Here is a 15,125-nt window from a genome sequence, read left to right as displayed (position 1 = left end):
TACTAATTTATATTAGAAAATAATTCCAAATACTAAGATATACTATACACACACATAGGTTTAAAGCATTATACAGAAACCCGAGGAACTTCAGAAAGTTTACTTCTAATATTTCTAACCTCTTGATTAGGAAGGTAAAATACTTCACAATCCAGAGTAGACCCATTGTTTTCTTGTTGTTGCTGTTGTTTTCTTTTTAAGAGACAAGATCTCGGTATGTTGCCCAGACTGGACTAAAACTCCTGGGCTTGAGCAGTCCTCCTGCTTCAGCTGAGTAGCTGGGACCATCGGTGTGTACTACTTCACCCAGCTTTGGAGTAGGCCCATTCTTTATAGTTTTCATAGATTCTGATGTCAGATTTTATACATATTTATTCTACAGTTTCTGACTTTAGCCATCATCTCTTTTATCAGTTATTCTTTATGTTAATTTTCTACATTTCATCTCATAAAACTCAACAAGTTTTAAGATGCTTCTCAAATACAGAAGTGTTAAAAATATGAAGGGAGTGCATTTTATAATCAGCAAAATGTGGTGTATATTTCAACATTTGATCTTAGTCAAAAGGCTAAGAAGCATTTCTTATGCATTGGTATAGTTAGAACTTTAGTTTGTATGCTAATTTGCAACTTCACTAAATTAATTGTGTACGTTTCTGCAAATTACTTAACCTCCCTGGGTCTACTTTCTACATCTTGAAAATTGGTTAGTCTAGAAGAACACTGCAAGTTGACACTTTGTCATTTTTATTTTCTAGGGAAAGAAGAAAATGTGTTAATCTTTTCCTTTAAAAATGTATTATTTAGTCCAGCCTTTCTCGAGTATGTATAGAATACTAGTCTTAGAACGTAAGTTAGCATGTAAAAGGTTCTGAGATAAACTATTGTTAAACTGAATTACTTAAACTTGTTCAACTCAGCTATTCTCAAATTAATGTGGGTAAAAATCCTTTTTTAAAATAATAATACATATTTTTCATCTGATAGGACACATTTTGGAAACTATTTTAGCCGTTTGTTCTCCCAGTAAAATATCATTCCATTTCATAGAACTAACTTCTTTTCCTTTGCAAAGGTCGCTTTTGTTTTCATGTCCTTCTCTTTAAAAGTTTAAGCAAACACTGGACATGATATTTTTAAAGCATCTGACAAGTGTTAAAAGTAAGCGTTCTTTCAGCCTCCATTAGAATTCATCCCAGCATCATAACACTTTTCAAGAGAACTAGTGATTCTGTGTATTTTCCCAAGACGCTTTTTGTTTGGTTGGCTGAGGATTTTTTTGTTTACGTTTGTTTTTGCTAACCCCTCTTCTCCTCTCTCATTTACTTCATATTTTGTGTTTGGTTTAGTTGAATGTCATCCTGTTTTGTAGTGCTACTTTCTAAACTAATGTGGACCGTTTGGATTTTTATTCCTGCTATTATATTTTAACTTTCAGATATGAATAGTTTAAATGTGTAAGAAGTAGGCATAAACCTGAAAAAATCCTGAAAATAGTTATACTTTGCTTTGGAGGAAAAAACTACAGATAATTTCATAACCTTGTGAAAGAAAACAAAAAGTTGATTCTCATTATTGTAATTATGTTTGATTAAGTTGCTGTAAATGCTAAATTAGTGAATGCTGAAGCATTACTGCAGGGGAAATGCAGGGTTAGGTTCCTGCAAGCCTCTGATCACAATGTGTTCATCAACCAATCAGTATATAGCCTCATTCGATGTATGTTTCTGTGTAAGATACCGTATTAAACATATATTATTGATTCATTAACTTTAAACTCGCAGCCAGTAGCACAAACTCATGCTTGTATGAAACTTACCTAACGCACATATTTTCCCCATAATGCACATCATAGCTTTCTTGGCCTTTAGGAACACTGGAATACTTAGTATTCTACACTTGGAGGCCATTTTAGACAGAAATCATCAGCCAAAAAGCACAAAAATGCAAACAATGTGGCACTAAATAGACTGTAAAAAAGATACTTGTTTATAGCATGAGAGCTGAAACAAGAAAGCAGAGTGTCTGTTGCCCTGTTCTGCTTCATCTGGGAATGTGCATTGCTGAGCAACTCAAAATTTTTACTGCTCCATGCCTGTCCTTGAATAACCCAGAAAGCTCAAAGAGTATTGATTTTGTGGTTACAAGTAAATTTTCCAAGTAGGCAAATTTGCAAATACAGAAACTGCAAAAAAATGAGGATCAACTGTTAATATAAATGAGAACATAGAGAATATGTTGTCTAATACTATCCTGACTCCAGTTCATTTGGTATGTAACAAATATTTGTTTAAAAAAATTAAGAAATGTCCAGCAAATGATTTTATGTAATTAAGCTAGATAGTAAACTAAATTTTGCTATGGAGAAGTAGCAAACTTTTAAAAATTTTTGTTTCAAGTATTTTTAATAGTGAAATATATTTAATAGTGAAATGTATTTACTCTGATGAAAATGGGTAAGTTGAAAGTATTTAGACTGAATAAAAATTGTATTGATTACTTTAAATAGAATTTAGCTAATTTATTTTAATTGTTTAATTAATTTTTGTACAGGGGGAGAGCCCAGGAAGCAGTCATAGGTAAGGCTTTGTTTAAAAAAAAAAAAAAAACAACTATGCAAACTGTAAGAAAACTCTCTTAAGAAGTCATGCTTTATCATTTGCTTGCTTTGAGACGTTAAACAGTTTACATTTCAGAACTTTTAGTTTTTTCTTTCTATAAGATTGAGACAAATATATCTCAAAAGGACTGTTTTGAATATTAAAGAATTTAATCTAAGTGCCTAGATGCTTTCCTGTTGTACCTGTTATATGTTTTTTAGTTTTCTTAAAACCATTAGTATTGATAAGTACATTTCTTTTAAATTTTTTAACTTTATTACCCCTTTCCTTCTTTATACATTCTAAAACTTGTTCTTCTAAATTTTTTCACATCTTTTAATAGTAACTAAAACCTTGTACTATAATTATTTAAGCAGCTTTTAAATATTTTATTAAAATTGCATGTATTACTTAAGTATCTTTAAGTCAAAAGAGCGTTCTTAATTTCAAGAGAATATTTTCATATACAGTGTTACATTATGAACATATAATCCTTACTTTTTTTAGTTTAGCAAACATTTATTAAGCAACTGTCATGTGCCAAGCACCGTGCTAGACACTGGGATTTTAAAAATCAGACATAGTCTCTCCATTAGAAGAAAGAACATCCTGGTCTGGGAGATAGATTCTCGAGATGACTAATTTCAATATGAGGTAGGGAAAGCAATTAAATAGTGATTATAGAACATTCTAGGGAACCGTAGAGAAGAGGCTGTTGGTCCAAAACAGCTTCTTGACTGGAGAGATAAATCCAAGAAGACATTTTTAAGGGGATAACACCTGGTGTTGATTGTTGAAGGGTTGGTTAGTGCTAAGTATCCAGGCAGAGCAGGAGGACATTCCAGACAGAAGAAATTGCATAAGCAAAGTGAGAGAACTGATTGTAAAGGGGCACAAGAAAAGTATGTGAAGTGATGGAAATGTCACATATCTTGCTTCCAGTGGAAGTTACATGAGTGTATACAAGTATTAAAACTTTATGAACTGAACACTTAAAATCTGTATTTCATTTTATTTCAGTTATATTTCAAAGAAAAAATTTTAAAGCCCTAATATATAACTAGGGCTAGCAGAAGTTAGAGCTGGAGGGATGGAAGTAGGAGATAATACCTATAAATGGCTAGTTAACCATGATAGTTACCAAGATCACCTAACTGAGGTGGGGGTCTGGGGAGAGGTGGAGCATGGTGAGAGAGCAGTGATCTGAGGATTGACTAGGCGGACACTAGAAGAGGATTCTGAAGATAACCAAGAAGTAGTAGGCAAAAAAGAAGAATCAGGAGAGCTTGGGAAGCCAAGGGAGGGGAGACAGACAGATGGGAATGGTTAACACTGTCCCATGAAACTGAGGTAGTAAGATAAGGACTTAAAATTGTCTACTGTATTTGGCAACATAGAATCCATTGATTACCTTTGCTAGAGTTATTGGAGTGATGGGAGCAGAGGTAGACTGCAGCGAGTTGACAAGTGAATGGGAGGTAAGGACATGAAGGCAAGAGAAGAACAGTAGTTGTAGTTAAGAACAAGAGCTACACTACCTGGGGTTCAGATTCTAGCTTTGCCACATACTATAGGACTTACTTAGCCATACTCTTCATCTGTCTTCCTCTCACTTCCCTCATATGTATAATCCTTATAGCTACCTTGGAGGGTTGTTGTGAAGATTACAATTTGTTAATATATGTGAAACATTTAGAAGAGAGCCAGGCACATAGTAAGTGCTAGATGTGCTGACTATTGATATACATTTAATTTCAGGACTTGGCTGAAAGAAAGAGGGAGCAGTAGCTTGAGATAGATACAGGTCAAATGGAGGTTTTTTTCTTAGTTCCTCCCTCCCTCCCCCCTCCCTCCCTCATTTCCTCCTTTCCTTCCTTCCCATGGAAGAGAGGTGCAAAGAGACAAAAGGAATAGGTTAAAGGTGAAAGAGAGGTACTAATTGATAGAACAAGGTCCCAGATAATTCTCTGGAGTGGGTCAGGAGAGATGGGCTCAATGGTGAATGAATCAAGAATGTAAATGTAGTAGGTGATTCTGAACAAGTTAAGAACATTACTCTTTAGAGGATGGTGAGGAGAATAGGAAGGATATATGTAAGTAAGTGGGGGTTGTCACAAAGTTGGGGTGATTCATGGTTGATACTCCTCATTTCTTAAAGTGGAGTGAAATTGCCTTTTAGGAGAAAAAAAGTATGAATAAGGAACTTGAGTATGTGAAGATTTTTACTTTGGTAGTATAGGATATGTGAAGGAGTTGCCACATGTATGTAAAAGGACTACTGCTGAGGGCCGAGTGCCAAATTGATGTCAGTTTTCTCTAGCAGCCTGAAACAGAAAGGGCTGATCATGGAAATGACCCAGGGTCAGAATGTGAGTAAACTGAGTGAATATGGAATAATGATAGGAGTGCAAGAAGGTGAGTATGTTGGTAAGAAAGTAGTTCAGATCTGCCTTGGTGTCCATCTTGGTTGTAAGTAAAGCAAGGCCAGAAGATGATTGGGATAGACAGACTGGAAGAAAAGGGAAGGATGAAGGGCCTGGGGAAGCCAGAGTGATTTAGGAGGATTAAGAAGAGTTCCAGAATGGTACGAGGGCTGAGATCAGGGTGTAATAGTATACCAACGTTTATATTTTATGATGAGCATTTTGGGATATGGTTTAGGGTATATACCCATAGGTCAGATGGCTGAAGCAGAGCCAGATGAAGGTAAATAAAATCTGTATTTCTTAAAAGGTGGCTGTAATGCTTTAAAAACTATTCTGATATTGTATCAACTTACCAATTTATATACTAGAATAATAGCAAATGTTAGAATGTATACTTTTTACTCTTAACAATTGAAGTTGTAGCAAATTGCTTTAACATTTTTAACAGCAAAATTTGAGAATTTCACTGGCTTTTTGAGTGTTTTATTTGGACTCAGACTCATCAGAAGTTTTTGTTTTTTCTTTTTCTCCTCCTCCTCTTTTTCTCTAGGCCTCTTACTGAGGAAGAAATTGTTGACCTAAGAGAAAGGCATTATGATTCCATTGCCGAAAAACAAAAAGATCTTGATAAGAAAATTCAAAAAGAGGTAAATAGTCTTTTAAATTGCTTAAGTACATGTTATCATAAAGGAGAGAGTTGTCATTAGATAATATGTTGTGTAGAGTCATTGAACCTATATTTAGATATATACAGATGAATATGATTTAAAAGTTAAAAAATCATTCCAGCCTATTATAATTTCTTTTGAGTTTGGCTTAATTTATCAGAAATCATATGCTGCCAAAAAATGGAGATAGTACATTCTTTTAAAAACAACTTCTTAATTCACAAAGTAGGAACTCTGGCAAGAATATGCACCTTGGTATTTAAAACCAACTTTTAGAGCAGGCTCAGACCTGTAATCCCAGCACGTTTAGTGGCCGAGGCAGGTGCATTGCTTGAGCCCAAGAAGTGGAGACCAGCCTGAGCAACATGGCGAAGCCCCATCTCTACAAAAAATACAATATTAGCTTGGTATGGGGGTGCACGCCTGTGGTCCCAGCTACTTGGGAGGCTGAGGTAGGAGGATTGCTTGAGCCAGAGAGGTCAAGGCTGCAGTGAGCCAAGATCATGCCATTGCACTCCAGCCTGGGCAACAGAGTGAGACCCTGTCTCAAAAAGGAAACAACAACAAAAAGCAAATTTAAAAAAAATTACCCTGTTTCACAATAAGTGGTTTTTTGAAGAGTTTTTTGTCTTGGTGGGTGTATTCTCAGAGAACTAAGTGCTGATAATCATAAGTGTTAAAGTTATTTAATGTGTTTATGGAAATGGCCTATAATTATTGTTTTGTACCCACTAAACTAAATGGAATTATTCACATTCCACTGCACATTTAAAAATTTTCTGTTTAAGACCGGGCATGGTGGCCATAGTTCCAGCACTTTGGGAGACTGAGGTGGACAGATCACTTAAGGCCGGGAATTTGAGACCAGCCTGGGCAGCACGGTGAAAATCCATCTCTAAAAAAAAGTACAAAAATTAGCCGGGCATGGTAGCATGCACCTGTAATCCCAGCTACTAAGGAGGCTGAAGTGGGAAGATTGCTTGAGCCCAGGATCCTCAAGGCTATGGGAGGTCGAAGGGGAGCCACTACACTCCAGCCTGGGTGACAGAGCAAGACCCTGTCTCAGAAAAAAAATTAATACACACACACATACATACACACATATACATATATTTGTCTGTTTAAAGTGGGTATGGTGGCTCACGCCTGTAGTCCCAGCACTTTGGAGGCCAAGATGGGCAGATTACTTGAGTCTAGGAGTTAAAAACCAGCCTGAGCAACTTGGCAAGGCCTCATCTCTGCAAGAAATACAAAAATTCACCTGGGGTGGTGGTGCACACCTGTAGTCCCAGCTACACTGGAGGCTGAGGTGGGAGAATGGCTTGAGCCCAGGAGGTCAAGGCTGCAGTGTTGGTGCCATAGTACTCCCGCCTGGGTGACAGAATAACACCATCTCAAAAAGAAAAGTATGTTTAGGACCAATTAGTGATTTTCAAAGCATTAACGTAAGCTGTACAGTAGCCGTTAATAGTCTAAAGAAAAAAATTTGTGTTGAAATTTGATTTTCAAGTTAACTTTAACATGCAATAGATACTACTAAAGCAGTTTGTGTGCTCTTATGAATGGCAAGAACTTACATTTGAAAGTAATTTTTTAATAGTTTGATAGTAATAAAATTAAGGAGACATGTGCATTGATGTTAATTAGATGATAAGACATGAATTTTGTGAAAGCTGAGTTCACTTTGGTCAACAGTGATGTAATTGATCTTAAAGGTACTGGATTTATGAGGGCCAAAACTGTCAAACTAGTGAGGGTGATAGGTGTTGGAATGATTGTTTAAAATGAAGATCACTGCATATTCTAAAGAAATACTTTATGCAGAATAGATGCTACTGCTTCATGACTCAATTTCTAAAGAATCCTGTAATGTGTTTTATATCCTTTGGGTTATTTTGTAAAAGAAGAAATTTAAACAAACAATTGCAAACATTTCAATTCTGTTATGCTTTGTAGAGAGCAATTATTTTTTAATAATTTATTTTTTGTTTTATAAATAGAAGCATTTTATTTTTAGAGCAGTTAGACAGGTTCTGATTTTTGTTAATCCTTATTGTTTTGTTCATGTACAGTTAGCCTTACAAGAAGAGAAGTTAAGACTAGAAGAAGAAGCTTTATACGCTGCACAGCGTGAAGCAGCCAGGGCAGCAAAGCAGCGAAAGCTCTTGGAGGTGAGGGGAAAAGACCCCAGCATATATTAGGGTTGCTTTTCTCCTTATTTGCTCTAACAAATCTTAGTTGGGACTTTTTTTTTCCTATTCTCAAGGACTTCTTGTTTAAAAATGAATGTATTTACTCATATATTCTTAAGAATTTTCAAGGCAAATTAGTCAGTCTTTAACAGCTAGAAATAATATCAGATTACATGCTTGATACTCAGTGCTATTTAGCTTTAGATTAGCAAATGCTGATTCCTGTTTATCCTAAAGATGAATTTTAGTGCTATAAAACTCAGTATTCTTTTGGAAAAATTAAATATACTCTTAGAGGGAAAGTGTTGCCAAACTAGCCTTTAAATATAATTGGCAAAGCATTTTGTTTTGTGAGGGTTTTTTTTTTTTAACAGTTTCTTAAATTACCAGAATTTATTTTATTCCCTGGAACTGAATAAACTGTGCTGTTTTGCCCCATAAGGTTATTATTTGCTTCTCATCTTTATTCTTGTGTCCTTGGGAGATTGGGAGTTTGGGTCTTGAGAAATATTTGGTATATTATCAGGGAAGGCAGCAGATTTACCGTATCTTACCATGCTGCATTACCATAATGTCTGGCAACTATAAGTAACATTTATGGAACCCTAACTGTCAGGAGGAGCAATGTTTTACCTTATTTAATCCTCACAACAGTCTTACGAGATAGTATTTTTAATCCCTGTTTTACAAATGAGAAAACTGAGAGTAGGGTAATGTTTTGTAACTTGCTTGAGATCCTACAGTTAATAAGGGCCAGAGCCAAAGTTCAAGCACAACAGTGCTTAGCCGGTATCCTTAATATCTTCCTCCATATTTTGCCTGTTTGGATTCACCTCTGTAGTGTTAATTGAAGTAGTATAAAGATCATGGCACATTGTAAAACTTAGAGAAACTGAAATATCATGTGTATCCTATTGTTACATGATTTCTGTTTGAACTGTGTCCTTCCCCTCTCCTTCCCTTCATTTTTTTTTTCTCTCTCTGCTGTTTTAGCAGATTATATGAAGGAATATCTTTGCTTTTTAAGTCAGTTCTAAATAATGAAGAAGTTTTTAACTTTTACCTTCTACTAAGAAAAGTATAAGAAAAGACACTCTTTTTACTGTAATAGATGATCTACTGCTTCCCTTTTAAAGACAAAGCATTCCATGTACAGCATCCATATGGGTGATTTCCAGGGTTCTCTGAGTTTTTCCTACCCTGGTTTAAATATTTGATATAGGAACACATTACAGTCTATACAGTACATACTGACACACAGACATACACAGACACCCACCAATCATTTGATTTTCATGGTAACCCTGAACTTGCTAGAGCAGTAATATAGCTATCTGTATTTTATAGATGAAGGAACAGTAGGTAAAGGCCATGCCAGGGATACATAGCTAATAGCTATCAGAGCGACAACTCTGACATTTCTTCTAAATCTTAGTCAATTGCTTTTATTATTTCTGAGTCAACTCAGCCAGATCTTATAAATCTGTTGTTTTATTGCTACTTATTTCACCCAGAATAGAACTTCATGTATTGTTTTAACTATTCCTTTTCTGCTCCTCATTTTTCCAGTAGGTTGAAAGTTCTTGGGTATACTAAGAATGTTAAGAATATCAATACATATCTGTTAAAATAAGGAAAAATATGTCAACAGAATAACTTTTTTTTTTTTTAGAAACTAGAAAAAAATACTTTTTGGTATTACATGAGTGGTTTTAAAATACATAATTTTACAACAGAGTGATTTTTTTTATTACATTATGTTTCCAAAGCAAGAAAGGCAGAGAATTGTGCAGCAATATCATCCTTCCAACAATGGAGAATATCAAAGGTAAATAATGAAACATATGCCTCCTTCCCTTTGTGGTAGAACATTTTATTGCTACGTAGAGCATTGTTCACCTCGAGATGTGTATATACGTATTCATGTTTATGTGTTCCCTAAAAATTATTCCATCTAAAAGACATTGCCTTGGAAGAATACTGAGAGCATTTAAGTTGAAACATGATTATTATTCATTTAAACTGACTTTATTGCATTTTTAAGAGTGGTCTCATTTCCCATATAGATGTAATGCCATAGCTGAATGTCTTTGGGTGAGTTATTTATACCTTAGTTGTTTGTGTTTTCTTTAGTCCCTCTCTTTCTTACAATAAAGTTTATGTGTGGTCATTTTTTGGAAGAGAGATTTCAGCGTCACATTTCCACAAGTATCACTACTCGTTCAAAGAATTTTGTTCATGCTTCATTATTGTAAAGTTAGACTTATGGCTAAGCTTTGGAGATTGGATTTCAGGATTAACCAAAATCTTCTTATTTTCAGTTTCATGCTAGTATTAAGAAAATTAAGAACTCTTTTCATTAGGTTATTCTAATTGTGTAGCAGTTATGAATTTGTATGACATAGGTCTTCAAGCCAAAATGCCATCATTAGCTTAAATATTTGTTATATTGCATCTACCATGAATATATTAAAAAATTATTTCACTTTTATTACAGTTCAGGACCAGAAGATGACTTTGAATCTTGTTTGAGAAATATAAAGTCACAGTATGAAGTTTTTCGAAGTAGTAGTAAGTTTTTTAAAGTATTTTCTGTACTTTTTTTTATGCCACAGTAAACAGATAAGTAGAGATTCTGGCTGTGTTTCTGTAGAATAACTTTCTGTTCTTAAATTTGTAATTCCCAGATAGGTCAGTTTCCTAGGTAGTCATTAATTATACAACCTCATCTTTTATTTTTAAAAAGAAGTTGGAGCAAAGAAAAATCTCAGACTGTTTCTGTAGATCCATATAGGGAGTCAAGCACTCCTTTTTCCATTTCTACCGTGATCCTAACCCTTCCCTTTCCAAAAAAAAAGAAAGGAAAGATGGGAGGAAGTAATAGAAAAGTGTACTTTTTACTTATTACAAATTGACTTATAAGATTAAAATATTTCCTCAAGTTTCAAAAGCAAAAACTCATATGCTTCCCAATAGTGGAAGCATAGTATAGTAGTGGGTCTTTTTGAAAATATAGGTTGCTTTTTGTTTTATCTTTCTTGTTCATCGTTTTTTTGTGCCCCTTTGTAATTGACTGTTAAAAATATTATCTAGAGTTCACCATATTTGAAAAGTTTATAATCACTTAAATTTGCATGTTTGCTATGCTTAGATGGCAAAAAAAAAAAAGAGAGAAAAGTTTCTTTATACTGTTCCTAACAGAAACTTACCAATAAAATGATTTCCAGAATTATTTCTTATGAAGCTAAAAGTAATAATAATAATATTTAGAGAGAGATAATTGTTACAAAATAAAATGGCTGTTGTGGTAGAAGAGTAGATGAGAGTATTCAGTTGTATTTCGTGTATACTCTAGGACTCTCATCAGATGCTACAGTTTTGACACCAAATACAGAAAGCAGTTGTGATTTAATGACCAAAACTAAATCAACTAGTGGAAATGACGACAGCACATCCTTAGATCTAGAGTGGGAAGATGAAGAAGGTATTTTATAATTCACAATTTTACCTGAAAATTTTAACGTAATCTGTGTTGATTTATATAAATCTACCTTGGTCTTTATTTAAATGGAAATAAATTCAAGCCCTTGAAAAATCATATAAACACTTTTTAGACTGTTATTGGTGATTATCACTGTTGATAAAAATGTTTAGAAAATTCCTTAATTTTTAATGTTCCTTTAGATTTAGAAAATAAATGTTAATTTCTTTAAGGTTTTGTAATCCAAGCCCATGACATTACTCCGTATGAATGATTACTACCCCCTTGTGGACATTCTAAAGCCAGAAGTTAAATATAACTTCTCTTAGAAATAAATCCACAGAAACAAATTCACCAGATACAAATCTACAAAATTATATTAGTATCTAGCTCATATTCTTATCATATCTATAGAAATAACTTGTGTTACTGGGCTGAGTCCTGGTGATTTTTCAGGAGTGACAGACAACGGTGATACAGATTTAAATGTTCTTTTATGGTGGGATCTGATCTTTAAGGTCAAAAAAGAAAATCATTAAATGTGTCTAGGAATATTACAATCTCTTTGCGAATCCTAGATTTTAATTCAATTACCAACGTTGATTCTGTACTTACAGATTCAAACTTCTTTTCTGTCCTCTCTCCCTTCCTTCTGCCAGTAAAATGCCATTCTTTTTTTCTTTCAAGATTATTGACACTTTCACTTTACCAATTTCATTTTGTTTCGAATTAGATCTAGAACAGTTTCCCATAGAAACGTCTCTCCTCTGTTTGGTAGAGTCGGAAGAGCATAAGCCCACAGACTTTGGAGCCAGACTGAATGGATTAAAATTCTTGCTTCACCACTTTTTAGCTGTGTGACATTACCCAAATCACTTAGCCTTTCTGTCCCGGTTAGCTGAACTACAGAATGAGAGTAATGATAGTACTGTACTCCATAGAGTTGTTGGGGATTAAATCAGTTAATATCTGTGACATGTATATAACATTAACTGGAACCTAGTAAATGCTGGAAAAGTACATGTTATCATTAGAGTGACTGTCATTCTCTGGGAAATGAAATTATGTGGGTAGGAAAGGACTGTGGCAGACATACTAACTTGGCCATATAAGACTAATAGCAATTGAGGTCCTCCATCCATTCTGTTTTATTTATGACTCTTCAGGAATTTCATCCTATCAGATAATAAATGATACATCAAAACTGCCCTTTGGTGACTGTTAATATTTATTTTTACCTGAGGCATACTTCAGGGTTAGACCCCAACAATTTCCCTTAAGAAGACCTCCATGGGACTGGGTCTTTAATTCACACATCAAGTCTGATAGTTAAATAAAAACTATATTGCTAAACTTGGAAGTTTGTAAATATAGCTTTATTATCTGTTCTGAGATTTCTAAAAACTCTGTTCAAATCATAGGAATGAATAGAATGCTTCCAGTGAGAGAACGTTCCAAAACAGAGGAAGACATTCTACGGGCAGCACTTAAGTATAGCAACAAGAAGACTGGAAGTAATCCTACATCAGCCTCTGATGATTCCAATGGGCTGGAGTGGGAGAATGATTTTGTTAGTGCCGAAATGGATGATAATGGAAATTCCGAGTATTCTGGATTTGTAAATCCTGTATTAGAACTGTCTGATTCTGGCATAAGGCATTCTGACACAGATCAACAGACTCGATAGGGTAAATTGTGTGACCTTGTTTATCAGTTATGACCAAATGTTAAAAACCAACTAGAATGTATAAGTGATTGTGCTGAGCCTTTTTGTAAGGGAGACGTGTAAGAAACCATGTTGTAAATGCTTATTTCATTAGAAAGGAGTAGGGATGATAGGATCTGAATTGATACAGAATTAAGTGCAATTTCATCATCTGCCTTCTGCTTTTCAAGACCAATTTAATGGTCCTGTCATGTTACCAATTAAATTTACTTTAAGTCTTTTCTTTAAAGCATTTCTGTTTACTATGGTAGATTTCCACTCTCCATTTTTTTAATTAATTTTACTTTGAATGATTTATGAAGCCTATTCATTGTCTTTAACTATGTAAACATTAAGACTTTTTTTGTTAATTCTCAGCAGATGTGAAGGAAGCATGAGGAGGGATCGTCAGATTCAGATTTAGAATAGTGTTCCCTTTTCCAGCATTATTTCTATGACTTCTTTGGATTTTATTATCTAATAGTCAGTACAGTTGATTTGAGTAGATGACTCTAAGAAATGCAGAAGTATCAGCATTACATGTCCTTATTTACATGTCCTAGTATGATAATGTTGATTCAATCTGAACAAAAGATAATATAAAAATAACCCTTCAGAGTTTGGACATTTCAAGTTGGTAATAATAAAAAATAATACTTAAGAAGATATATATATATATATATTTAGTTTTTTCCACTTCATTTTACATGCCACTATATTGACTTTAATTGATATATAGTATTAAGTTTTTAGGTGCCATTATTTTTTAAAAATTCTATATTTCCAATGAATGATCTTAGATTTTACACAGAACATATTCTCTGCATGATTTAAGAAAGGAAGATCTAAAAAGGTAATACGGGTATTTCAAATAAAATCCTTTCTGGTATGAAAGGCTCCATTGATTTTATTAAGCTTTCATTTACCTTGTAGTACAAGGTGCTTTAATGGGATAGAACTAAGCATATCAATATCTATAACTGCATTTTGTTATAGACAATCAACTGTTCTTTTCTCTAAAATGTATGTGTCAATTTAAAAGGCCAGGAATAGAAAACACTCCATAATTGCTTTCCTTGATTTTGCTGAGGATTTGGTATGATTTTAGTAAGCAAACTGTTTTCTGGTTTTTCCTTAATGTTTTTAAATTTTTTTCCTCTTGCAACAATGACAGTGCATGTTCTTATAAATATAGGAAGGTCCAGATATAAATAGTAACCTGAAGTTCTTGCTGTACTTAAAAAAAAATCATGTGGCCCTTTCAATATTTGAACTGCTAAGCAATGACATCTGTAGTTTTATCTCCTTTTTTATGTCATAGAAATTAATATGATACTTTAAATATGTAAATATAATACATTAGGTAATGCCATTATTTATATCTGTCTTAATTTAAGTTGTAGCTGTGTCTTGGAAATATTTTTAAGGTAATCTATATTCACATTGCCTGTGTTAATGCTTTTTAAAGTTTGTATACATCAGATGTATATTTTTGGTTTGGCATAAGCTACTATTGTAATTTTTCTTGGCTTTTTGTTCATAAAGAATTTTTTGAAGGAATGGTAACAAATGGTAATTTACAAATGGTTGTGAATAAACACATTTTTACACTTAAAGGTAGTAAGTTATTTGACTATTATTGGTTTTACTCCATAAACATGCAGGTATTCTGATTGCTGACTTGTAATTATTTTATTAAATCTGATGTGAAGACAAAAAGAAGTAAATTAAGAAAGCAAGATGGAACTAAACTTGAAAATGTGTTTTGATTGTTAAAAAAAGTTAACGTTTTGTGTTTATAAAAAGTACTAGAAATAATTTATTCAGCAAATATTGGAATAGTATTAATATTGGAACTGTGTCTGGTGGGTGTTAGGGACATAGAAGTACAAAGACATATAAGGTCTCTGCTCTTTGCTTACCATTCTGGTGAGAGAGATAGACAATAATAAGTAAACATATATGTAAGAAAATCACAGGTCACAGTTAGAAAATGTACAAGATCATAGGAGAGAGAGTAACTGGGGGCCAATTGACTACTTCTCATAGGTCA

At 33.8% G+C, this 15,125-nt stretch overlaps 1 protein-coding gene across 5 annotated transcripts in view; it reads left to right on the top strand.

Moving 5' to 3' along the window:
* AP1AR (adaptor related protein complex 1 associated regulatory protein) overlaps positions 1–14,688 on the top strand; it is a 39,511-nt gene extending 24,823 nt beyond the window's left edge. For 2 of the 5 annotated variants that reach the window (XM_003899100.4, XM_021938713.2), the window contains exons 4-10: positions 2,554–2,579; positions 5,577–5,673; positions 7,767–7,865; positions 9,656–9,714; positions 10,384–10,457; positions 11,242–11,370; positions 12,789–14,688. In XM_003899100.4, the coding sequence (XP_003899149.1) occupies positions 2,554–2,579; positions 5,577–5,673; positions 7,767–7,865; positions 9,656–9,714; positions 10,384–10,457; positions 11,242–11,370; positions 12,789–13,054 (750 nt within the window). In that variant the 3' untranslated portion in view covers positions 13,055–14,688. Of the gene's footprint in view, positions 1–2,553; positions 2,580–3,027; positions 3,255–5,576; positions 5,674–7,766; positions 7,866–9,655; positions 9,715–10,383; positions 10,458–11,241; positions 11,371–12,788 lie in introns of those variants that run through there. The other 3 variants (XM_021938712.2, XM_003899101.4, XM_009207376.4) reach the window with 3 other exon arrangements.
* The last annotated feature ends 437 nt before the right edge of the window (positions 14,689–15,125 follow it).

This window comes from Papio anubis, chromosome 3 (genome assembly GCF_008728515.1).
Source record: "Papio anubis isolate 15944 chromosome 3, Panubis1.0, whole genome shotgun sequence".
Taxonomy (NCBI): Eukaryota; Metazoa; Chordata; class Mammalia; order Primates; family Cercopithecidae; genus Papio; species Papio anubis.
Note: the sequence above shows the minus strand (reverse complement) of the source record. Positions and strands in the feature narration are given on the sequence as shown.